The sequence below is a fragment of the Podarcis erhardii genome (genome assembly GCF_964252035.2).
Source record: "Podarcis erhardii genome assembly, chromosome: 8".
NCBI lineage: Eukaryota > Metazoa > Chordata > Lepidosauria > Squamata > Lacertidae > Podarcis > Podarcis erhardii.
The window spans coordinates 88,547,654-88,573,880 of record NC_138499.1 but is presented as its reverse complement, the minus strand read 5'-3'; the positions used below and the strand labels follow the sequence as shown (position 1 = coordinate 88,573,880).

Below are 26,227 nucleotides of genomic sequence, written 5' to 3'. Positions count from 1 at the left end.
ACCAACTGTGTTTCTCATTTTATGTTCACAACAAAGGACAAGATTAAATAAATAGAATAGTATTTTGTGTACATTCTGGATAAAACTGCTGTAGATTTCTAGACTTGTTCTCACCTTGATAACAAATGCTCCTATTTGTAGGGCACTCAGGATCTCATGAATAATCTTCAGGCATTCTGCATCAGGAATCATGGGGTCATACTGGCCAGCAATGTCAAAATCCTGGGGCACAAATTGCAGATGTGAAAACCCTTAAAGCATAAAGCATCCACCTGAGTGACAGACACATAGGTTGCTCGATATATAGTTCACATCTTCCCCAAGTCTTGACAGCACAGCAAGGCAGTTGTTGTTGTTTAAACTAATTTTAACATTGTATATTTATATTCTTGTAACCTGCCTTGGAACTCTATGGCGAAGGGCAGGTAAGAAATGTAAAAAATAATAGCAGCATGGATTGTCAGTCATTTGGGATTTGGAACAAGGCACACATTCAAGTATATTTAATCATATCAAGGTACTCACAAATATAAAAAGGTGCCAAAGATGATTAAAAAATGTTGAGGCAAATCAAGGCTGAGAAAGCACAGTGAATGTATGAAGACAAATTAAGACAAAATGTCAGTTAACTGCACTTTGGTGGCAGCCGATAAACAAGCATGTAGGCACAGCAGTGTATTATTTATACAGCACCATTTATGAACATACAAAGCAGCTTATCAGCAGAAAGGAGATACAAGCCCAGTTTAGACATTGTGCCTGAACAGAGTACTACAACATGGGGTGAGGGGCTTGCTTGTTTGGCTCTGCTTGCTCCATCCCTAACTTCCTCCCACTGAATCCACTTAAAAGTGTTCTCCAGGTTTCCTGCTGTGGGATTTCATGGCTGAATGCACTTAAAAACAAAAGAACTGGAATCCATAGAACTCCAATAAACTCTAGAATAAAAGAAATCTGGAGAGGAAACCAGAGACTGTGCTACAGGGAGTTTTCCACCTTTTCCCTCCAGGCAGTGATCTTTCCCTTATTTCTGTAAGGCAGCCCTTCCCTCCATTCCTGAAGCAGCTGATCCGTCAGTCGACAGCCTAGCCACTATAACGACTACATCTTTTTAGGCAGCTGTTCCAGGTCCTCCTATAGTTGTCAGTCAAAATGAAAACAATTACTCATGTGTCCCACTACCTTTAAGGCATTTTCATCAGGCTTTCCCTGAATCAAGGGAAGTATTCCTGTAGAAAAAGGGCAGGGGGGTTGAGGATAACTACAAAACACTCTGGGTGTTACATTACTGTTTTTTAAGCTCTGGAAGCAATTCAGGTATGAGAAAGACATGACAGCCAACTACAGGGGGAAATAGGAAAGGCACCAGCTGGGTCTGACTAGAAGGAAGTAAAGCAAAAATGTTATATGAAGAATGAGAAGGGAGGAACGAGCAGGAAACCAATTAGAGCCATATATGCTTTAAGGCCATCCTACAGATACTCACACACTGGTAGAACTCTCTGTATCGGCCTTTTGTCATGGCTGGGTTGTCCCGCCTGTAGACCTTAGCAATATGGTAACGTTTAATATTGGTAATTTTGTTCATAGCCAGAAAACGAGCAAATGGAACCTGAGAAGAGAAGGCTAAGGAAAACATCTAAAATCCTAATGTATATAATTCAACCTATACTACTGGATGCATTTGATCTAGTGGGTTGAAATGAGTTGAAGAAATGACTTGGCATCTGCTAGATGACATCAGGAGGCAAAAAGAACAAGATGTGTAAATGAATAGAAGCAATGGTGTATTCACTTTTGGAAAGCTTATACTTCTTTAAATGAGGCACACCATTTTTTTAAAAAAATGCAAATACTCCTAAAAATTGAGAGCAACAATGGTTCTTGTGATTCAGCATCAACTGTGACCTCCTCTTTCAAAAAATAGGATTGTACAAAACCTGCTAGTCTGCATGACCCAACGTACACCTATTACCTCAATTTTTACACATCATTGTCGGTTTCCATGCTTGTGACAAAGTGACAAACAAAAAATTTGCGTGTTTTTTAAAAAGAACTGTGCCATCAAAATGATGTTCCAAAAGTTTCTAAATCTACTTAGAGTAAGTGCAGATGTTCCTCGTCTGTTGAAGAGCAGTTTTCTGCCCAAGCTAGGAGCATGGGATTTAAGGATACAGTTAAATCATAGCGAAGAGATAGGAGCTCTCCTCCCTGATCTTTCAGATCATAGATCAGCTTGGAATCTTCACCATACTTCCCTGTCAAAGTTTCCTAAAAAGTAAGGGATGGGAGAGGGGATAGAAAAAATAAAATAAATCAAAGGCAAGTAAAGAGTTATGGTAAGCAATAGGTTTTTATAGGGCAAAACAAATGCATATTCAGGCAAATTTGCTCTTATAAAGCCGTAAGGTGCATGGGGAGGGACCTTAATAAAACCTGTATTCTTTCCACCTAACTTTTCTTCTTCCCTATGAAAGTGCCCCTTACAAAATGTATATAACAAAAACCAACACAATAATAAACTAAAAAAATGTAAAACTGACACTGCAATCCTATACATACCTAGTCAGAAGTCTCACTGGGTTCAGTGTGACATTCCTGAGGTGTAGGACTGCAGCCTAAGTGTATGAAGTAATTCCACAGGAAGGAAATTCAGTGTGACACTGGCTCTTTAAAACATTTCTTTATTCCCCCTTCTGGTGTTATTATGTTTTAGAACTTGAAATCTATGTCTGACTTCTGGACTAACATTTGACGCTTCTACCAGTACCTTTCCTCAGTTGCCCTATTCCCCCTGCTGCCCCATTCTCACCTTTAGTTCAAATACTGGAGTATCTATTGTCTCAGCTCCATGGCGTTTGAAGCAATCGATGATGACGCTGAAGACTCTGTCTCTGATTGCCATCTGCTTGGGACTGTAATCCCTGGTACCCTGAAAGTCCAGAACAGAAGACAAGTTGATGGACTTCTGTTCCATGGAACACATGCTATGTTCAGGCAAAGTGAACAGAGAAGGTAGGCAAAGTGGTGCACTATTTTCAGCACTCAGTAATGGGAAGAAATTCCATGACAACTCTTCCAGAACATGGTGCTGGAGGATCTTACCTGGGCAGAAAGGCAAAAGAATTTGTGATAAAAGAAAAGGTTTTAAAGTTATGACTTTGCCCTAGGACTCCCCACCCCAAAACAGGGTCACCTACCACCAATGGCCCTAAGGGGAGGATCCTCATGAATATTATATTTTTATTTTCCTTATAAGCTGCCTTGCTTTTTGTCCCCCTGACAAGGCAGCCAAACTCTAAACAGATATCAGTCAGAAGGAAGAAGGCTGACTGTTCTAGGGTGGAAGACCTACATGTGGAGGTCTATTCGTGATAAGAATGCAAATAAGCAATTCGACATGCTTGTAAGCCACCTTGTATATATATTGAAAAAGTTGAGATGCTTAATCAAACTATAAAATCAACACTAAAGCAGGTTAGATAAAACCATAGATAAAACCAGCAAAGCTTTAAAACAACTATAAAAATAGTCTGCTAACTGTTTTTCTCCAGTCTGCATTGGGGTTTTAGCAATTCAGCAATTGTTTTAAAATGTCATTGTTTTTATTTTAATAATTTAGAATCTTAAAATCTTATACTGTTACATGTTACAGTTGAGGTTGCAATCTGTTTCGTGAGGATAAATAACTAAACAGTTATCAAAGGCAAAGGAACTATGCCAAACTTTGGAATTCAAAGTAGAAGTGGGATTCAGCAAAGTTTTCAAGCTTCAAAGCCTAACAAGCCAACTAAGCTAGGAAACAAATTAACAAGGAAAACTAGCTCTTACCTTTACTACATTCTACATGATTTTTTATATTGAGCTGGGGTTTAAATGTGGCTGCTTGTGATCGTACTGTATCCAGATCCAGATCTTACCAACCCAGTTCTGACCTAGCAATTGCCATACTGTACTAGCCTGCTACAACCAAAACAAGGAAGAGGCTTGTGGCACAGTGGTCAGGGATAGACAAGCTTCAGACCTGATGTACCTGCTTTTTAAAAACCAGAACCTTGAGTTCCACCAACAAGAAACAAAATGATGGCTCTGAACACTTAGAACGAAGGGCCAGGATGTCTCTGAGCTAGTCTAGTGTGCGCCTACACACAATCATGCTGAACTTCAGTCTTTTTTTTCAGAACCCAGTGTGGAAAAACAGTATTTATGAAGCAGTGTGTTATTTGTGCAAGAGCATCCTCTAGTGGCTGCAAGATTTTAGGAATTGGAAGATTGGCTGGAAGTTTGTTAGGAATTTCTGTAAAGCGTTTTTTTTGTCAGTGGAGAGTAGAACATATTGGAAAGGATTAACTCATCTTCTGGTAGGCAGGGGCCAAAGTTTATAAAAACTATGGTAGTGGCCAGCTGGAACAGGAGGGAACCTTCCTCCCAGGTGGTAGCCATAACTTTTAAAAAGTAACCAATTTCAATAAAGAACAATACTGTATATAAGGAAAATGAAACCTCTTGACTGGAGCACTCAAGAAACGAAGGTAACAAAGCATTACCCACCAGAAGGAGGGAGGAGAACCCTGTGACAGAAGCTGCTGGAGCAGCCTCCTGCCAAAGGATGTTTCTGCAGAGATGAACTAGTCTACCTTAGAATGTCTGATGAACATGGCTGGATGGGATCAGGCTGCCTCTGATTTACGCAGATAAATTTATGCAGTGTGGCAGTCATCTATACTATAGAACTGCTGTGGTCACTGCCCCCTCAGAGAGATGTCAGTCGGCAGAATCTGGGATCTGGCATGATAAAGCTGTGCAATAACTACCTCTGGAGGGGATGGCATGACTTGGTCTGGAAAAACCCTGTCTCTCAGTGTATTCCATTCAACCTCCTGACATGGAGCTGGAACCCATCCAGATTTGAGTGGAGAATAAAAAGGAGCCAACAGTAAATCCAAAGAAACAAGTTCAATGTCTTCTAGATTAGTTGGTAACACCCTTTCCTCAAAGTCTTTGTGCTGTTCAAGTGCAGCGTTTATCAAAATGAGAATGGTGGTTCCTGTTCCAAAACATATTGGAAAAACAGGATGTTGGGGAATTGTGAAACAGTTAAGACAAAGCCTTAAAAACTTATCCTTTGAAAAGTGGAAAAATGAAAACATACTAGCAGCTCAGATTATAAAGTAAAATGTAACTTTTTCAAAAATGCAAGATTTTTTTAAAAGGCTAGGTAAATAAATAAATAAGTCTTCCACATGCACCAAAAACCCACAAAAAATGGAAGCTGAGGTGTTGATGTAACAAGGCCCTCTTCCAAGCAGCCATCTGGTTCACTTTCCTTGATAGGAACACATGGAATACAATCTGAAGGATCAGGGAGGTATATATGAAAGGCAATCCTTCAGGTAGTCTAGTCCCAAGATGATAAAATCAAAACAGGGCTCAGAATCGGAAGCAGACTGGGAGCCAGGGAATCTGATAAAGCACTAGCATAATATAATGAAAATGTCCTGTCCCAGTTATCTTGCAGTCCTGTTTAGGACCAACAAGAGTTCCCCAACCATAATTAAGGGCAGTACCACAAACAATGCAGTTTAACAGTCTAATGAGAAGGTTGCTATCTCCATTCAGATATGGTTGCAGAAGGGTATAACAGCTGAAGTGGATGGAATTTGTCTAATGATTGTGCTGGATCAATAAACACCCATCTTGTGAACATGATCCTTTAGAACAGGAATGGGAAACCTGTGGCCTTCCAAATGTTGCTGGACTCCACAACTCCCATCGGCCCAAATCTGCATGGCCTACAATGATGGGAGTTGTAGTACAAGAACATCAGGAGAGCCATAATTCCATATCTCTGCTTAAACAGATATATACCTGGAAGAAGGCTGGTGCAGATTTTCTTCAAGGCCAACACTTCCCAATTGTCTATTTCAACCAGGGGCGAAACTAGGCTTTATTTCATCCAGGTCAAAGACCGAGTTGGCACCTCCCACCCACATTGCCATAAACCCAACCACACAGGATGGGAGCCTCAATGGCGCCCTTCTGGAGGCTTCACCTGGAGCAAGAACCTGGATAGCCCCCCGCCCCATTAGCTACAGCACTGATTTCAACAATGTTTGGTCTTTGAAGATAAAGTGGCCACTCAGTACTACATGCAAGTTAGGATCCCACTGTTTGGTAAGAACTGCACAAGCAGGAAGATTACAATATAAGTCCCCTTGCACTGGTGCAATGCAGCCAATTACTATGCTAAACCTCTGAACTCATTTAGAATTTGGTGCAGCAGTGCAAAGTATTTGTTATATGCAGCTAAAGTAGCCTAGCTGCACTGGGAAAGGGCGGACTAGGGTAGGAAAGGTATCTTGGTGAGAGAGGGAGAAATGGCCAGTTTAGTCAGTGTCCTATTTGTTATTCCTGGATCAGGTCTGCATCTTGCACCAGCACAGCAAAGCAAAGCACAGCACAGTGAAACATGAATGGGATAGCATTGCCAGTAGCAAATCACAGCACCCTTGACATGTAAGTTGCAGCAGGAGAGGCACTTTAGTCATCAGGTCACTGTTCCAAATTAATGAAACCACAGGGTTAAAAGCTGTCATTGGCAAGTTAATCAACTATACAGAAACTAGTCTATTCTTAAACTGGACTGCAAATTACTTATTTTTATTTGAAAGAAGCATGCACTAGTGGGATGGAACTTAATCCTCTCTTCTGTAGTGCCCCCCTCCCAGTCCTCAAAATCACCTCTGGGAGGTTGGTGGACTCTCTGGAGAAGATTTTGGGAGGGCATGGGGCAGAGAGAAGGAAATGGAAGTGCCAGTGAGCTCTACTGGCACTGCTTTGTATGCAATCCATAGTGGAAAGCTTGATGTGGAAATCAACCCAATGTGCAACACCTGCAAAAAGGGCAAATTTCATGTTAGGAATGATTGGAAAGGGATTGGAAATAAGCCTGCCAATATCAGAATACTGTTGTATGAATCTACAGTAAGATCACATTTGGAATTTTGTGTACAGTTCTGGTTACCTCAACTCAAATAGTAAAGATGGAAAAGACTGAGAAAAGGTCAGCTAAAACTATAACACCTTGTAGGGACATTTATGGAGCATCGGGTCTGAGTCCTTTCACATCTCCTATATTGCTGGAGGCTTCAAAGAAAACTGATCCCAGTTTGAGTATATAGGACTCCACAGTGAGGGGTGCAGCCTGAGGAAGGAGGGCAGCTTGGGATGTATAAAAAAAGGCCAGATACAAGAGGACTGAAATACTGCATTCAATTCACAGAATTTAGGTTCCGCACCCCTGCTATGTACATTTACCAGACAACAAGACCCACAGAAGAGAGTGGGGCTCACTTCTGAATACACCTAGAATTTGCAGGGGTAGGAGCAACAAATAAATCACCTATAGTTTCACTGAGAGAAAGACATGTTAGATTCCAGGAGGACATGACTTGAGCCATCAGAATGGAAATCACAAGACAGTCTTCCTAAACCCTCGTAAGCTTTCATTTGCATAAAAAGTGTGCACACTTGAGAAAATAAGAGTGTACTGTACATGAAGGAATTCTGCTCTGCCATGCACAGTACAGGTGGGGCTAAAAGGTTTACCTTTGGTGTCTTGAGGACAAACTTAGGTCTGTCTTCTTCAGGGCATATTTTTGCCTTCATGTCCAACAGCTTTGCCACCTGCTCTGCAATCTGAAAGGTAACATTTTTTAATCAATGCAAGTTACACAGCTTTTATCTACTTTGTATTTATACAATAGCTTTACTTAAGTAAGTTTGGTAATGCGTAATACTCTAACCCTGATACCATCCTCAATCCATTAAAACTCACCAATAATGGCAAATCCTGTGGTGGGTGAAGCCTCTCTCCTACGCTCATTTTACGAAATACAAATCTTTCAGCCTAAGATGGCTTTAAAACAGTTTGGATCCATTTACAAATCGTTTATTTTAATTGATGTGTGTTAGAACTCACTTGTTAAAGAGAGAGAGGAAGGAAAAAGGAAAACAGAGGAAAACTCTCCTTCCTTGGAGGCTTTTAAGCATCTGCCTTGGATGCTTTAGCCGAGATTCCTGCAATGCAGGACTAGATGACACCTGGGGAATCCCTTCCCACTCTAAAATTCTATGCTAAATTAGGTCTATTAATTTTGACATGTCCAGCCTGAGACCTTGTCAGGGGAAAACATAGAATAATAATAATAAGGTCCCCGTTTCCTAATTACATATACAGTATGTGTATATATTTATCCTGTAGAGAGCCATCTTTTTCGCCCCCGATAACGACTGGCGCGGAAACCTCTGGGTCGCTTCTTCCAGGCTGTTAGCGAAACGAGCGGCCTTGGCAGCGCCTCGGGGGCCTCCCCGCCCGCGCCCCAAATGACAGGGCCAGGCAAGGAAGGAGGCGGAGGCGGAGGCCGCTCTTCCCCTCAGCCTCTGCCGGGGGCGCCGCCCGCCCATGAGGGACACCCCCCCCGCCCCGCCCCGCCTCACCTCCTCCTGGGGAGCCTTGTCCTGCTTCAGGCGCCGCACCAAGTCGGCCTGCTTCCTCAGCGACTCCTCCTCAGCCATGGCCACCGCCGCCGCCCGCCTCGCTCAGCGGCTGAAAGGGGAAAGGGGCCGCCGGCGCCTCGGTTCCTCCGCGCTCGCTACCTCAGCGCCTCCGAGCATGCGCAGTCGCCTGTCTCGAGGCTGCGAGGGCTGCCCGCTCTTTAGGGGGCGGGGCATTCAGCCACGCGCAGGCGAGGCCCGCTTCTGAGCATGCGCACTGGCTCGCGCCGACGCCTCGAGAGCGGCCCGCACTTCAGTCTTCAACTGGCGTCCGGGAGGCTGATGCAAGACGGGCTCGGAATGGCGCGAGGAGGAGAGGGGCGGGGCGGGAAATGAAAGAATGAGAGAGAGGAAGTGACGCGAATGACACTTTGTTTACATGTCCCCTTCTCTGAACCATGTGCATATATTTAGCTCCCAAGTCTGACATCAGAAATGGCTGTGTGTGTGTGTTTAAACAGTGAGGGGACATTTCAGCCTTCCAGGATACTCTGGCAATAAAAATAAAAAATATATATTCTTCTCCTGTGACTTTGGCAGTTATGCCAGAATACAATTATATGAGGCCCTAAAATTCAATAAACAGATTTGTACTCAACCAACTGTCCAGGACATGCTGGCGGACAGCGATGATCAGATTACTTTAATAGTGGCCGAATTTTTAAGAGCTGTCCATGATGAAAGAATGGGCCATGATAAAGAGACTTTGTGGTTTTTAATGGTAGGTGACGTTGCTGTGTTGTATTATTATTTTATATTAAATTGTATTAAATTATTCATGCAAATTGATTAATTTCTGGGAGTTAAAAATAGGACTAGGATAAATTGTGTTTGCTGTACCCGTATTTTATACAGTTTGTATATGTTGTTTGTCAATGTGTGGTGTCCTATGCCTAATAAAGGATTTTGAATTAAATAAAAAATATTTCCTTAGAGCATTTGGTACCCCTCTCTTCAGCCAAAAAAGGCCCCCAAAGTGGAATTACCATATCGATAAAAACAAGACTTTCTCTGCCTGCAGGCTTTATAAAACTCCCCAAAACCATATGCAACATACAAGGGGAAAGGAGGAAAGTGGTTAATATTAAAATATCCCTTATTTGGGAAACGATACTAAAAGGAAGACTGCAACGCTGAAACTGCAGAATTCATTTGAGAGGTTTGCTTGTGGGACCGAGGGTTGCATGCTCACTAATGCTTACTCAAAATGAGACCTGTTGAGTCATGTTCATTAATTTCTGGTCTGGTAGAACTTCATTCAGAAATCGGAACCGAGACCTGCTTACTGTCAGGATGCCTGTGTTATCAACAACTGTTACATTAATAATAGTAGTAATAATCACATAATTATCACTGTTGCTGAATTTTCCCATTTAGTTTCCCTCAGACCCCGTGTGTGTATACCTGTAACTCAGCATTTCAAACATATGAATTGTAATGCACTCCAATAAAGCTTAAATAATAAATGTCATAGTTTCTAAGGTGCTGCAAGACTGCTAATTTTGTTGCAACAAGCTAACACCACTAGCTATATGGAAAATATCTTCCAACTGAGTCTTGTATTTAACTATGCAATCCTATGCACATCTGCTTGGATTCAAAATCCCACTGGGCTCAGAGGAACCACTCCTAGGCAGTTGTGTACAAGGTTGCTGACTAACACTGTGATCTTACACATGTGTATGTCAGTCTTTCCAGTGCAACTATTGCAGAGGTCGCATGACCAGATGTTATAATTTGTTATGATTGTATGTGTGGGAACGGAAGGTTGTAAAACTTCTGTTCTTTGTTCTTCTCTCTCAGAGAGGATGATTGTGTGAGATGCAGCTTGCACTGCTAGTTATGTTCTTTTACTTAATTTGGTGTAAATAATAAAATACTTGATGCCACATATCTGGAGTCTGGCTTCTCGCTGACTCTGCTATTAGCATGCACACAGGTCCATTGGATGTGTGTCGCTGGAGGTACGGGACTGCTGCCGCCAAGTGAGTGTGCCTTGATAGACTACTCAATTTGATGTGGCTTACACAATTGTGTGTACAGTGGTACCTCGGGTTACATACGCTTCAGGTTACAGACTCCGCTAACCCAGAAATAGTGCTTCAGGTTAAGAACTTTGCTTCAGGATGAGAACAGAAATCGTGCTCTGGCAGCGTGGCAGCAGCGGGAGGCCCCATTAGCTAAAGTGGTGCTTCAGGTTAAGAACAGACCTCTGGAACGAATTAAGTACTTAACCTGAGGTACCACTCTATAGGACTGTAAGGTAAAGGTAAAGGTACCCCGACCATTAGGTCCAGTCGTGGCCAACTCTGGGGTTGTGGCGCTCATCTCGCTTTATTGGCCAAGGGAGCCGGTGTACAGCTTCCGGGTCATGTGGCCAGCATGACTAAGCCGCTTCTGGTGAACCAGAGCAGCACATGGAAATGCTGTTTACCTTCCCGCCAGAGTAGTACCTATTTATCTACTTGCACTTTGACGTGCTTTCGAACTGCTAGGTTGGCAGGAGCAGGGACCAAGCAACAGGGGCTCACCCCGTTGCGGGGATTCGAACCACTGACCTTCTGATCAGCAAGTCCTAGGCTCTGTGGTTTAACCCACAGCACCACCCGCTATGACTATTTCTGCTGTAACAGACTAATACAGTTCACCCTGAGGAACTTGGCACTGAATGAAACCAGTCTTTGCATCTGAACCTCTCCTAATTTAACATCAATGGAGCTCAACAGAGCTTATTTTCAATTCTGTCCTGCAGGATTTACTGCAGTTAACAGGTGGAATCTAGGCACATTAATGTGAAGTAAGTTCTGCTGTGTTCCATGGGGCTTAGAACTGAAGATGAAAGTGAGCTGTTTCGGTGGAATGGCCATAAATTTCAGACAGGTTGCTCTGTGTGAAAATGTCCATCCAAGTCAGCCCGCCTGGGCATAACTTGATAACATTTTATTAATTTTCAAAAGACAACCACAAATAAAAAACAATACAAAATCAAATCAAATCAAAACAAAACAGATTGACTTCCTCCAAGTCCCTTCCTTGGTTCCTTTATTAATCAACATACCACATGTCCATTGTTAAATTTGCAAACCATTTAAATTACCTATTGCCCATTCATATCAAAATTACAAGTAGTCCTAAAACCCTGCTAATGTATTAACCTGTTTACAATGTACTGTATATATGCAATAAACATCTTCCATTCTTCCTTAAATTCATTGTAGTGTCTTCCTCTTAGTTTGTCAATTTTGCCATTTCAAGCCTATTCCATTAATTTAACTTGCCAATCTTTTTTAGCTGGGGCATAACTTGGTCACATCAAAGAACAGCCCATCATCAGAGCAACAGAGAGACATTAAAAAAAACCCCTACAGAATTATTTTGTTTTTAAGTGAATATTCCTTTTAAAATAAAATAAAATAAAATACATGAGCAACCTTTACATTTTATAGGCTCATCATGCTCAGAGAATGTGGAGACTGTACCAGAGAATAAAGTGTGCAGGCTTTAAACGTATGGACTTTCTTTGGGCTTGATATGAGTCTGCCACTAGATTTGTATTTATTTGTGTGCATGCATCACAGTTAACCTGCATCACAGTTAAATTTTCTGCTATATACAGAAGTGCATGATACAGGCAGTGGCCATTTTATGTATGTCTGATATGTGTGTAACTGTGCACATGTGCATCGTGGCAAACCTGAAAATGTCACAAAACATCACAAAAAGGAGGTGGGATAGGACGGGGGCAGGTGAGACAGCATTATGTGGGCCCCACCAATGCGCATGCAAATCAGTTACTGCCTGTACAGTGGTACCTTGGTTTAAGAACAGCTTAGTTTATGAACAACTTGGATTAAGAACCCTGCAAACCTGGAAGTCTGTGTTTTGGTTTGTGAACTTTGCCTTGGAAGCAGAACATGTTCCGCTTCCTGTTGAGTGTGTTCCATTTGTAAATTGAGCCCCCCACTGCTATGGGAAAGCACACCTTGGTTTAAGAATGCTTTGGTTTAAGAACGGACTTCCGGAATAGATTACGTTTGTAAACCAAGGTTCCCCTGTACATTCATACCTTGTTTTGCGACCGGGATCCGTTCCGGAGCCTCGGCCGCTAGCTGAAAAGGATGCAGGGCAAAGTGCAACGTCTGCGCGCGGAGCAGTTTGAACTTCTGCACATGCGCGAAGCACGATTTGGTGGGTCTGCGCATGCGTGAGTGGCAAACCTGGAAGTAACCCGTTCCGGTACTTCTGGGTTTGCCGCGGACGTTTGCTGGAATGGACGCTAGACGAGGCAGATGTTCGCAGAGATATTACTGTACAATACATACATAAAAAAAAAAAATTTCCTTCCAGTAGCACCTTAAAGACCAACTAAGTTAGTTCTTGGTATGAGCTTTCGTGTGCATGCACACTTCTTCAGATACACATGTATCTGAAGAAGTGTGCATGCACACGAAAGCTCATACCAAGAACTAACTTAGTTGGTCTTTAAGGTGCTACTGGAAGGAATTTTTTTATTTTGTTTTGACTATGGCAGACCAACACGGCTACCTATCTGTAACTGTACAATACACAGTAAAAGTTAGCTACAATAGTAGCAATGATAAACTTCTCCACTAGGGGGATTTTCATCATCATCATCATTATTAATCAATGTCATTAAGAACATCAAACTGTACATTATACACAGTATAATTTAAATACTATATATATAAATATATATAGATATATAGTAAATCATATGCAGAGTAGGGCTACTGCTGTTAATGAACTTCATTCCATTTATTCCAATGGGGTCATACAGAGCATGGCAAACATAGGATATCACCCTATTTTGGTTGTTCCAACTATGGAACACGAACAACTATGGAGCACCTTGTCCTAACTAAGGATGTTGTTGTTTTTAGAGGGGGGAAAACCAAGGCTGCAAGTTTCAGTATTAACTATTCAAACCCTTCTGTGTGAATGCAGAATTCACTATTCCCTTTCATTCAGTTCAAAGTGGAACAGTCCAGTGCGTAGGTTTTCTGTGGAGTGTTTGCAAAACAGAAAGGAAGAGCACCTGTACCACATTTCATGTTGTTTTTTCTGTACTCTCCAACCAAGACCAAAGAAAGAAGTTTTGCTTTTTGCCAGCTTAGGTTCAGGTAAATAAACTGTCAGGACATCAACTTGCTGTCAAGAGTTTTCTCCCTGTAAACTGGTCATGAAATCCTAATATTTTGCCTGTTCAGGAGAAATATTCTGATTTCACATATAAAAGTAGAAGTAATTAAACAGAAGACGTAATTCCTGATTGCTGTAGTATCAGATGCTATTCCAGTACATTTTCATTATGATTTAGTTAGGCAATATGGATGTAAGAGCAAATTTATGCTGGTTAGAAATTGGCATCAGTCATTGACTGCCACCATTGGTTTTAGGGTCAAAACTACAATATATTTCCCAGACACAGATGATTTGGATTCCACAAACAAATTTCTATAAAATAGCCTCAAAACCTGGGAATCTCCCAAATCATTATTAAAGGCACAAAAACAGGGTGGAAAAAGGTGGCAACTGAATGCAATGTGAAAACTTCCTTTCAGCTTCTAAAATGTTATTTATCCCAATAAAAGCATTGTTTCATCCGTTCTGTATTCCACGTTTCTCAAAAGTCCAGTTCTTCAAAAATGCTGAATAACTCCAGGTGGCTTTACGGACCAGCAAAATTCTCTGAGGGCACACAGCTGCCAGATTTAAAAAAGGGAAATGAAATGAAATGAAAGGGTTCTATTTTTCCAATCTCTTCTTGATCTCCTCTATGAAATTCTCCTTAGGAACAATGATCTGAAAAGCAGATAGAGAACATGGGATTAGCATAATTTATCAAAACTAATTATCTTCCACTGAAGGAAATTCAAACTATAAACTTTTTTTTTTTTTTTAAATGAGTGACAGATCAATGGATTCTGGTAGCCTGCTTTGAAACACCAACCTCTTTCCTGCTAGTGACATCCCGAAGTTTCAAAACTCCATCTTTCTGTTCCTCTTCCCCTATGATGAGAACAAGTGGGATCCCATGTTTTTCGCAGTACTGAAGTTGGTTCAGAAGTTTGGGGTTTTTCTTATACAGCATCTCTGCCTGAAATAAGTTCACAGTGATCGTAAAGTTAGACATTCACACCATGTGTAGCATGTAGCAAGTGAACTGCCCAGATATTTATTTGAATCATCAGCACTACTATACAGGCTTTCTACCAAATCAGAGGCTGATGCTGTCCCTAAATTTCAGGTCTGCATCAAGCATGAAACAGGCTGGAGGGCCTGGTTATGACCTTATTCTCTGGGAAGGCTCTCCCACTTCCTTGTACTTTGGACTCAAATAATATCAGCTTCTAGAAATGCAGCAATATAGCCTGACTCCTCAGTGTTACCTTGATGCCAGCACCCCACAGTTCAGAGATGAGCTTTATTCTCTCTGCAAGGAAGTTCTTCTGAGCAGCTGCCACCAGCACTTCTGTCTCTGTTGTGCGGATCTTCTCCTTGGACATCTGAAGGGGGAGCAGGGACAGAAGCTCATCACAGCAACTGGAACCTTATGACAGTATTTACCAATCAAGCCACAACTCAGTTCAAGTCTTTGTTGAGACCTGGAAACTGGTCCTAATAAATGCACTCTAATAATGCTGCTTTTGTACTTTTTCTTTTTCCAATGAAGTCTAGTTTCATTGCTAATTTTAAGAAGTTGGCCATCCGTACTTATCTAAATTCCAAAATATGATTAGGTATACAGTATACTAAAATTAAAAAGATAAAAGAGGAGAATTAAAAGCACTGATGCTGTCACATTTTGTTGTGGTTGTTGGTATTGATCTGTCTCGAGAGACAATGGAGTGTGCCTCTGGGAACGAAGTCAAACCACTGCGTTAGCAGCAGCAAAGTGACCTCTCTGGGGGTGCAAGCCTGGGCAATATGCATATGCAGGGCCTTGGCTGCCCAGACAACAAGACTCTCCTCTCAGTCTCGCTGACATGGTCCAAAGGAAAGCAGAGCATGACGTTTGGCACCAGCTTGGCTGCAGGAATTGCCAGAAGGTGGCATACATACCATCCAACCATCTTAGGGACTTCACTCTGGATTTGTGTAGGGTTTATTCCTTAGCCTTTGCTTTCCCCAAATATATCCCACAAGGCAAAGAAAGCTTAGGATCAGAGTTTTTCTTCCCCTAGATGGGCTACCTTCCCAGGTTGATGAGCCCCATCTGCCCCTCACTTCCCTCTACAGCATGTGCACAATGCCTTCTTGATCATTAGACCCACTAATGGTCTCATCCGCTCAATCCGCCAGAGCCTGTCTTCGCATGCAGAGAAAGCCCCAAACTCACTGAGGGTTTGAGACCCATTGACTACCCTCACCAGGTTTAGACAGCCATTTGAAGTCATTCCCAGGGTGTGGCTGCTGTTGCATGCTGACAGCTTCTGGGAGGCACAGGTGAGAGCTGAGTCCACCAACAGAGGTACTACCCTTCCCCTAACACCCCGCGGTAACATCAGCATACACCATGGGTAGGTAAACTAAGGCCCAGGGGCCGGATGCGGGCAAATCGCCTTCTAAATCCGGCCCACGGACGGTCCGGAAATCAGCGTGTTTTTACATAAGTAGAATATGTGCTTTTATTTTAAATGCCTCTCTGGGTTATTTGTGGGGTATAAGAATTTGTTCTTTTTAAAAAATATAATCCGGCCCCCCACAAGATCTGAGGGACAGTGGACTAGCCCCCTGCTGAAAAGGTTTGCTGACCCCTGGCATACACTGTTCATGGAAAGCTGAAGCCACCTAGGCAATTTGTGTACTGGGAGTACAGTGGTGCCCCGCAAGACGAATGCCTCACAAAACGAAAAACCCGCTAGACGAAAGGGTTTTCCGTTTTGGAGGCGCTCCGCAAAATGAATTTCCCTATGGGCTTGCTTCGCAAGACGAAATGTCTTGCGAGTTTTTCCTACCCCCCCCTTTTTAAAGCCGCTAAGCCGCTTATCTGCTAAAAGCCGCTAAACTGCTAATAGCGCTAATCCGCTAAGCCGTCAATGGGCTTGCTTCGCAAGATGAAAAAACCGCTAGACGAAGAGAATCGCGGAGCGGATTCTTTTCGTCTTGCGAGGCACCACTGTAATAAAGAGCATGAGCTTAAATCATCACAGTCTCCAGCAACAAATGAAGTTCATAGAAGAATTAACAGAATAAAAATCAAATAAAAAACAAACCTTGTCAGAATAGCACCATTTAAAAGAAATAAAACTAGATATAGTGACTTTAAACCAAATATCTGCTTTTATTATTTACTGTTTTAAAAGCCTGCTTAAAAAAACTAACTCAAACATTCAAAGTCAGGTTTTGATAGGTCTCCCTTTCTTCCTGCTGATAGGAAGGTGTGTTGTATGAAGTTTTCATGAAAAAGAAGGCATGCCAAGAATCATAATGTATTAAATATTTGGCTTAAATAACACATTCAGGTAATATCCATGGCCGATAGACCAAAGAAAAGGAATTGCTACTTTCTCACTACTTTAGATGACATGTGATATGCAACTCTATCATTTCCTTTCTGATCACACATTAAGAATAACTCTTACCTCAGCATTCTGTTCTAGGATGGAAAAAATCCTTTCAACACCAATGCTCACTCCAACACAAGGCACCTTTTTCCCTTTGGGGTCAAATTTTGCTACAAGTCCATCATAGCGCCCACCAGCAGCCACACTGCCTATCCTGAGAGACTCCTTTGTGTCACTTTGTTGGTGCAGCAGCAGCACAGCCTCAAAGATCACGCCAGTGTAATAATTTAGACCACGAGCCAGACTCAGGTCCATGGTTACCTGCAACGCAGCCAGGAATCTCATTAGTAGGCAAGAGTGAAAGAATGCCAGGAAAAGCCAGAAAGGGCTAATGTAATATCCCAACTCACCTGGTCTATGATTCCAAACAGGGTAAGGTATTCAAACAGCAACTTCATGTCCTCCAGTCCTTCTATGGCCTGTTTACTCTGCGAGAGCTTTGGATCCTGAAGTAGCTTCTCAATCAGACATATCCCCCCTGCAGGAGAAACAAATACACGGTGGAAGAGGCTGCAACTCCAGCAGTCTCCACAACACTTGGTCCATCAATTTTAGTCTTTTTCATGGCTGCTACTCCTTGCCCAGTTTGAAATGTTTCCAATTCTCTCAACACTACTTGAGCCAGAACATAATTCTATGAGCACAGGAAATAGCAGCAGGGCACTTGATCTGCACAGAAACATGCATGAGTTCTCAGCCAGTCTGCCTGTGTCAGACTAGGGTTCAAGTATGTACACACTAAATGGTGCCTAAATTGAAACTCACCATGGAGCTGAACATATTCACCAATGCGATCTACAGCATCTGGAGAAATCCCATCCTCTTCAACCATCTCACTTTTCACTTCCTTCCATGTCACCTGTGGTGGAGAGGAGAGAATTAGCTTGGCATATGCTCAACTAAAGCAGTTCTTCTCCTGGCTGATCTCTAAAACTCTTTGCTAGCTATAGACCATTTAAACGGATAGTTTTACCAATATTTATGTGACAGAGGCATGAGGAATGGCTGTTTGCCAAGGCCTAATAATAATTATTATTCCACTTATTTGGTGTATGCTCAATGACAACACAGCTGAGCTGTTTTAAGATGTCGTCCAGGCTTAGCAGATTAAAACAGAATATTCTTTAACTGTTTACCTTGCCCAGTTTGTCAAGGGTGCAGCAAGCTGTTTCAAATTTGCTACTGGGAACACCACACATTGTAAAGATCCCATTCAAAATACGCCTTTCATTGATCTGGAGAAAAAGAAGAAATGTTCTGTAGAAGTCACTATAAAGTCACTCATTTCAGTATTCCTTTCTTCCACTTTGACTTTCATCCCATTTTCATTTTTCACAGGCTTGTAAGCATAGGCCCATTCTGGCCAAGCTCCCTTACTTTGATGAGGAAATCTCCAAACTGCAGGGCACTTAGGATCTCGTGCATGACCTTCAGACATTCTGCATCAGGAATCATGGGGTCATATTGGCCAGCAATGTCAAAATCCTAGAGCACAGAAGGCAGCAATCAAAATCACAGAAGCAGAGCCTAGGGGTCATTAGCAGAAATATTCAACAAACCACTTCCATCTCCCAGAAGTGCAAGGAAGGCAAAACTTGTATCAGCACTCAACTCTCTTGCAATCCCTCTGCTCCCTACCTACCCCAGCCTGATATTTTGAGGGAGGAAACTTCCATAGTGCTCACTCTCTATCCACAGATGTAAAGTAAAGGTAAAGGTACCCCTGCCCGTACGGGCCAGTCGTGTCCGACTCTAGGGTTGTGTGCCCATCTCACTTAAGAGGCCGGAGGCCAGTGCTGTCCGGAGACACTTCCGGGTCATGTGGCCAGCGTGACGAAGCTGCTCTAGCGAGCCAGCACCAGCGCAGCACATGGAAACGCCGTTTACCTTCCTGCTATAAAGCGGTACCTATTTATCTACTTGCACTTAGGGGTGCTTTCGAACTGCTAGGTGGGCAGGAGCTGGACCCGGCCGACGGGAGCTCACCCCGCCGCAGGGATTCGAACCGCCGACCATGCGATCGGCAAGCCCTAGGCGCTGAGGTTTTACCCACAGCATCACCCGCGTCCCAATAGATGAGAAACCTGCAAATACTTACACACTGGTAGAATTCTCTGTAGCGTCCTGTTGCCAATGATGGGCTCTCACGTCTGTAGACTTTTGCAATGTGATAGCGCTTAAAATGGGAAACTTTGTTCATGGCCAAATAACGAGCAAATGGCACCTGGGAAGCCTTTGTTAAGAAAAATGGTGTGTTGTTCACAGAGCAAGAACAATCTTGTTTTGTCAGCAGTCTTACGGTTGCTATTATGTCACTCCTACTTCACGAATAGCTAGTTCCAGTGCCTTCTGAAAAGCACAAGTTTAAAAGCAGTTGCAGACATGTCTTCGAAAAAGCTGCAGAAGAATATTTCTGAAGTACATATACAATTAGGTGTGTTTCTATGGTTCTCTTACGTTAAATGTAGAAAATATCTTCTCTCACTTACTCACTGTCATTTCTAAATGTATGATAGATCCAAGACAGAAAAAATAGCAAAAACCTAAAACTTAGTAGAGGCAAAGCAAGGAGAGTCTCTCTAGGTAGAACATTTCAAAGCTGTAGCACAAAAGAGGAGATAACATGCTCTGGCTTGGATGTAAGAATCTTCCTAACAAATGGAATGTGGAGCAGCGCTTCCCCAAAAGATCTCAACTGTTTTGGAGGCTTTCTTGGGACAAGACACCCCTTATGCCTAAGGTATGCTGCCCTTGCGCCATTTAGGGCTTTAAACTTCAACATCAGCATACTTGGTTGTTCCCAGAATCACGCTGGAAGCAGGGTAACTGTAAACACTTTGATCTTATGTGCTCCCCATAACCACAATCCAATAAAAAGTGGTAGCTGTCTTCTGAATCAGTTGCATTTTTAAACCTATATTCAACAGCAATCACTGGCATGCAGGATACAACATGATCTCCATTCTTCAGGAAGAGGCAAAGTTGTTATATCCTAATTCAACTATCTTACCCAAGAAAGACAGCAACCCCCACTGTAAAGGAGGGTTTCCTATCCTTTGGTAGGATACAGTCAAGTCATAGCGAAGACACAGCAACTCTCCCGCTTGGTCTTTCAGCTCATAAACCAGCTTTGATTCCTCCCCATAGTGATCAAACAAGAGGTCCTTGAAGAAAAAGAAAACAAAAAGAAACACAGTATATTTTGTCAAGTATGGACCAGTGTTTAATATTGTGGGATATATCATTATGTAACCCCCGTCCCCAATAATATTTCCTTTTAAGGAAGTAATTCTGTACCTAGCCACAGGGAATTCATGCTTTGGTCATATCTAGACTAGAGCACTGTAATGTGCTTTATATGGGCTGCCTTTGAAGCATTCTCAGAAATACCATTACAGAATACTGCCATTAGACTTTTGACTGAACTGAGTCAAAGAGAGCACAATGCTAATTTTGCATGGCCTCCCAGTGGGTTTCCAAGCCCAATTCAAGTTGCTGGTGCTGACCTTTAAATCCCTACACAGCTGGGTCAGGTATACATGAAAGGCCACATCCTTCCAATGGCAACTTCATAGGCTTTGCTAAAGCTCAATGTTTCTCCACCCTCTGAAGTACCCTGAGAGTCCTTGGGATAGTATCTTTTTAGAAATGGCCCTATTAGGATTTCCTTCCACCATGTTGTTTGGGAAGGGATATGGTGTGTAGGCAATTTGTATATCTTAGTTTTGGGGCTGAGCATCTTCTGCTGGCTTTATCCGTGCTGCATATCACCCAACAGGTAGTGCATATTTTATGACTGATTAATCCGCTCCACTTCACAGTGGGGAGGAATTGTGGTGGACCGTGTGGCCACCCACTCCCCACCGGGGGCGAGGGACTTTGTCCCCTGTTACCCGGGGGATCCCGGCCACGTCAGAGCCCGGCCAGCCAATCCACTGGCTGGGGGTGTCTGGCCGGGGCCATTTAAATGGAGGAGCGAGCCAGAGGACTTCCTCCTTGGTTCGCTTCCTCAATCACCCACCCTCCCTCCCTATTTTGCAGGTTAGGCAATGGCCTTGCTATGGACTTTGGTTGGTCGCCTTGGTTGTCCGAGGGGCCTGGTAGTAATTTTTCCACTTGGCAAATTGGAACTGGCCACTTGGTTTTAACCCACCTCGTAGCAATCGTCACAACTTTGTTAGGGTTGCGGTTAGGCATTGTTTGACCTTGTGTGGGGGAGGTGAGGTGTGGCCATCACCTGCCCCTCCAGGCTTAAAGGTATTCCGTTAAAGGAATCCGGGGATGTTGATCTTGTCAGAAGCCCAGATGGGGGCCAGGGCCTTGACACGACCCCGACGGGAACACCAGGAGGAGCTTGAGTTGGTTTGCATTGACAGGGCTCCTCCTACCAGTGGCTTACCCTTACTGGACTTCCTGCACAATGGGCAGGAGTCAGATATAGTCAGGTCCAATCAATGCCTAAGCCAATATCGCTCACATTCTGTAATTCAACAAAGTTGTGACCAAAATTTGCCCAATAACATAAACCTAATATCTGTGTCCTTGTGTGAGTTATTTCCAACGAGGGGGTGACTGCGGGGTCTCGACATGGAAAACAAAGGGCTGTGTAACATGGAAAGCTGACTTGTGCAACACTGAAATATTTATTATTTGCTCTGTCTTTGTAAGAACAGCCTGCTGGATCTGGCCATCTAGTCCAGAATCCTGTTCTCACAGTGGTCAACCAGATGCCTATAGGAAACGTGTAGGCAGAACATGGCTTAACTAATAATGATACTGCGCGAGAGTTGGAGGAGAAGAAAACAAGTTACATTTATTCAGTGCTTCTTGTTTTCTACAAATGATTGCATGTCCTGCACCAGTGTGTACTGGAAGCATTTGAACCAGACCTGAAAGCTCCAGCTTCATGAAAAGAACAAGTGCATTTTCTATGGCAGAAGCTATGCTTCATACACTTGTCCTACTGATCTGGAACTAAGTGGCACCAGTTGAGACAACCTACAAAAGTTTCCATCTTTTGCCTAAGGCTTAATCCAGAGTTTCAGTTCTACTGAATCTAATGGAATTGAACCTATGTGCAGAATTCTCAGCCAGCCTTCAAGAGATACAGGTCAGATTATTTTGTCAGCCATTAGAGCCAGTTCCATTTCTGAAAGAAAAGATCTAAGTGACTGTCCTCACCTTCCGCTCAAACACAGGGGTATCTATTGTTGCAGCTCCATGACGTTTGAAACAGCTGATTATGGTGCTGAAGATTTTTTCTCGAATGACCATCTGCTTTGGGCTAAAATCCCTGGTGCCCTAAGGGTCCAGGCAGAGGAAAAGGTGGGGGGTTAGAAGAGATCTTTTTAAAAGGAGGAAGTGCTGAATAAAAATTACACAGTTATAATAGTAACAAGAGCCAATTATTGAAGGGCTTCCAGATGCTTCAATAGTTGAATACTAAATATTTGGATCTATGCCCAAAAGCTCCAAATAAGAATCAAGTACAGCTAAAAATAATAGAATGTGATTGGGAGAACAAAATTGAACAAGCAGCAGATTAAGCTTTTTAAAAAGCTGCATGCTCTATGGGAAATGGCTGGATTGTGCAGAGGATGATGTACAGCTTGTTCCACTGCAGGGAGGACTAGAGCCAAACAGCCCTTGAAGGGGACTCTGGGAGAGGAAGCCGAACACAGAAGACCCAGATGGGTAGCTGAAGTGGAGAATTACTTTGGCAGTTTTTATAATCACGTTTCCTTTTTCTGTAGCAGTTCCCAGCTGTGACGATGGCCGATTTATTACATCTTCAATCACCTGGAAAACAGTAGAGCAGGTTTGATAAAACAGACAAGACTGAACTGTTACTGTCACAAAATACAAGCACAGGGTTCAGAGTCTATGTTAACATCTGTACATTTCATTCTACAGAAATTTCATTAAAAGTATTCTAGGTTTTAGCGGTGACCTAGAAAGCAGGTAAGTGATAATATTTGTCTCTAAAGATAACATCCTCAAAGAGATTTAGTCCATTTGTTGAAGTCCTGAAAACTTTCCTGAGGAGTACATTGTTAACAAGCTAACAAGCCTAGGACCTCCTGCTCTTGTGCCTGCTACCTTATCTGCTTTCAACTGAGCTATCCTGATAGATTCACTCTTTACTTACTGCTGTACTGAATCAGATCATTGGTCCATCTAGCACCAATCTATCTGATAGCAATTTCCAAGGCTATCAGACAGACAGAATGTGCTTTCCTAATCCAGCTACCAGAAATTCTTTTAACAAGAGATGTCAAGGACTGAATGAGGGACCAAACATATGTGGTAAGGAAGAGCTGCAGCTCTGGGACAGAGCACATGCTGTGCATGCAGAAGTTCCCAATGTCTCCAGGTGGGGCTGGAAGAGATCCATGTCTGAAACGCAAGAAAGCCACCACTGGGTTGCTGCAAAGTGTTAACAATACTGAGCTAGATGGACCAATGGTCTGACTTAGTATAAGGCAACATTCAATATTCCCATGTGTGCAAACTATATGCTTTACCAGCAATTAATGGCATCCCCCAAGTGCTGCATTAGTACAACCTGACAGAATGAAAGATACTAGGGCTGCAAGAGTGCTTTGTAAATAAAAAAGACACAATGACAAAGAAGATGGCCAAAATTACTATTACATGAATACTTTTGCCTGGCTAACATTTAGAGACAGATTTGAGTAAAAAATCAGAGCTACAGGTGCCTGACGTAATAATAGAATAATGGAGTTAGAAGGGTCCCTAAGGGTCATCTAGCCCAACCCCCTGCTCTGCTTAAAAACCTCCAATGAAGGACAGTCCACTACCTTCTGAAGGAGTCTGTTCCACTGACTCTATCCAGAAAATCTAACAACACAGAATCAACCTCAAAAATCCCTAAGATTTCATGATTCTCAAACAGTAGCAATGCTTTTCTGCACACCCAAGCACAAAAGGAGGAACAATAGACTTTTACCAACACTTACCTTCCTGTATTGCTGTAAATCAGATACAGTCATACCTCTGGATGAATACGCTTTGGGTTAAGCATTTCCTGGTTGCGTTCCGTGGTGACCCGGAAGTAATGGAGCATGTTACTTCCGGGTTTCACCGCACACGCAGACCATCAAAATGATGTCACGCACATGCAGAGAAGCGCCAAAACATGATGCGCAGATGCACGGACACGGGTTACGTTCGTTTCAGGATGTGACCGGGGCTCCGGAATGGATCCCATTTGCATCCCAAGGTACCACTGTACTTCAAAACTTAACATAAAAGTCTAAGAACTAGATGATGAAGCTGTGGAAAATGAAACACACCTGATTTGGGAGATGACTGGAAAAGGCTCGTAGGATGCATAACTGCACTGGCAGGTGCCGACTCCTGTAGGAAGCTTTTGCGAAGAAGGGACAGATCCAATGCATGGTGGGGAATTTATGCAATTAACCTCAGCAGATGGAGTTCCCCACTGCAGATATTTCAGGTCTTGCTGTGCCAAATAGGAACTTCTTGTATTCTAGTTAGCAATAGACACTGTTGTGAAGTATACAGCATGAAGAAAGGAGAGAAAAGGAAAACCGAATGACAAAATTCCTTTTAGTGGGGAAGTCACATAAGCCATCCATTACTATGTGAATAGGCAAATCCCGAGTGCATTGCTCCTGGAAACGATGAGCGGTTGTTCTTATTAACATGCCCCCCAGGAGATTGGACCTACACTCTTGGATGTTGTGCAGTGCAGCTAAGAAATCTGCTTAATGATTGGATCATTTTACAACACGCTGCTGGTTATATTTGTGACATTTTTATACCATGCTTTCTCCAGAGCTAAAGTACACATGCATAATATACACACACCTTCCCCAAACCTAGAAGAGAAAGGCTGTGAAAGGAAATTGCTGCTCCAAGGATCACTTAGCGAGTTCTGTGACTGGCCGGGAGATATGAAGCCAGGTCAGCTAGGCCCAAGTCTGCCACTTTGGGCCCCCTGTCACCAGCTCCCCCATTAGCTGAACAGTCCTCACACAGCTGCCCTTTAAGACTGGCCAGGCTGAAGTGACAATGAGGCGGGGTTTTAGCGAAAATTAAAATATTTAATCCCCACGTTTTAGCAGGTGGGCACAGAATCTGAGGACCAAGAAGGAAATGTTGGTTTGCCAAAGGCCACCACCTACTGGATTCATGGCAGATGGGGAAATTTGCATCTCCAGGAACTTATTGATTGATCAAATTTATTTATATGCCACTTTTCCACAATGAGCTGTTCAATATTACACCACCAGCCCGCTGCCCCCCCCCCCGCCAAGCCCCCAGGATTGGTATACATAAATAGAAAGCAAAGCAATATATGGGTAGAGAGTTGCTTGTTACAGCAGATTGGGGTGGGGATGACCAACCACCTTATATTATGATATTCACATTCCTGATGCTCATCATTATCGCCTCTTTGAATCTGTACACCGCCTTTCTGCGTTGATGCACACAAGGCGGTTGTCAAGCTGAGGGAAACAGATCAGGCAATGCAAATTTGTTGGGATCAATCATACAGAAACTAGAGGGTACCCCACCAAAATTCCACCTTGCTCAAATCTTGCAGGATAAGGATACTCATACGACCCTGAATGTGGCTAGGTTCCTGGTCGCTGTCCTTACCCAAAAGCGACGCCAAGGAGCACTACAAGCTAACTAAGGCGTAGTATGCCATTCTATTTTATAGTATTTTATTGTTATAGTGGTGTTTTAGCGGCTGTTTTTTTCCCACGTGCACAAGCTGTTATTTATGTGTTGTTTTTACCTGTATGGGCCTATGGCCGTAATAAATATTGTTGTTGATCAGGCAATGAAGTTCACTCTCCTAATAACAATCGGATCCAACACCAAGTAAGCCGTAATTATTGCAAGTCATTTTTAAAAACAACTGGCATCAAATGAAGCAATATTCAACAGACCCTTTGAATCCACCAGTGCGCGACACAGCTAACCCTGAAAATACCAGCGAGAAGAAAGACGAACGGAAATTCACTCCCAGAAGTTACTACAAAGCATCGCTAAGGTGTAACCGATAAAAACAACAATATCGGCCCGCT

General features: G+C 42.9%; 1 protein-coding gene across 3 annotated transcripts in view; it reads right to left on the bottom strand.

The window, feature by feature from the left end:
- HARS1 (histidyl-tRNA synthetase 1) overlaps nucleotides 1-26,227 on the bottom strand; it is a 36,014-nt gene that overhangs the window by 9,661 nt on the left and 126 nt on the right. The window contains exons 1-14 of one of the 3 annotated variants that reach the window (XM_081872787.1): nucleotides 26,090-26,227; nucleotides 24,461-24,674; nucleotides 22,860-22,943; nucleotides 22,326-22,445; nucleotides 20,213-20,308; nucleotides 19,243-19,368; nucleotides 18,522-18,629; nucleotides 18,281-18,379; nucleotides 17,910-18,003; nucleotides 17,495-17,622; nucleotides 17,163-17,405; nucleotides 14,967-15,083; nucleotides 14,528-14,674; nucleotides 13,837-14,379 (exon numbers count right to left, since the gene is read on the bottom strand). In XM_081872787.1, coding sequence (XP_081728913.1) covers nucleotides 14,323-14,379; nucleotides 14,528-14,674; nucleotides 14,967-15,083; nucleotides 17,163-17,405; nucleotides 17,495-17,622; nucleotides 17,910-18,003; nucleotides 18,281-18,379; nucleotides 18,522-18,629; nucleotides 19,243-19,368; nucleotides 20,213-20,308; nucleotides 22,326-22,445; nucleotides 22,860-22,943; nucleotides 24,461-24,565 — 1,524 coding nt within the window. In that variant the 5' untranslated portion in view covers nucleotides 24,566-24,674; nucleotides 26,090-26,227 and the 3' untranslated portion in view covers nucleotides 13,837-14,322. Of the gene's footprint in view, nucleotides 1-114; nucleotides 223-1,486; nucleotides 1,613-2,175; nucleotides 2,272-2,812; nucleotides 2,933-7,608; nucleotides 7,699-8,499; nucleotides 14,380-14,527; nucleotides 14,675-14,966; nucleotides 15,084-17,162; nucleotides 17,406-17,494; nucleotides 17,623-17,909; nucleotides 18,004-18,280; nucleotides 18,380-18,521; nucleotides 18,630-19,242; nucleotides 19,369-20,212; nucleotides 20,309-22,325; nucleotides 22,446-22,859; nucleotides 22,944-24,460; nucleotides 24,675-26,089 lie in introns of those variants that run through there. The other 2 variants (XM_081872786.1, XM_081872788.1) reach the window with 2 other exon arrangements.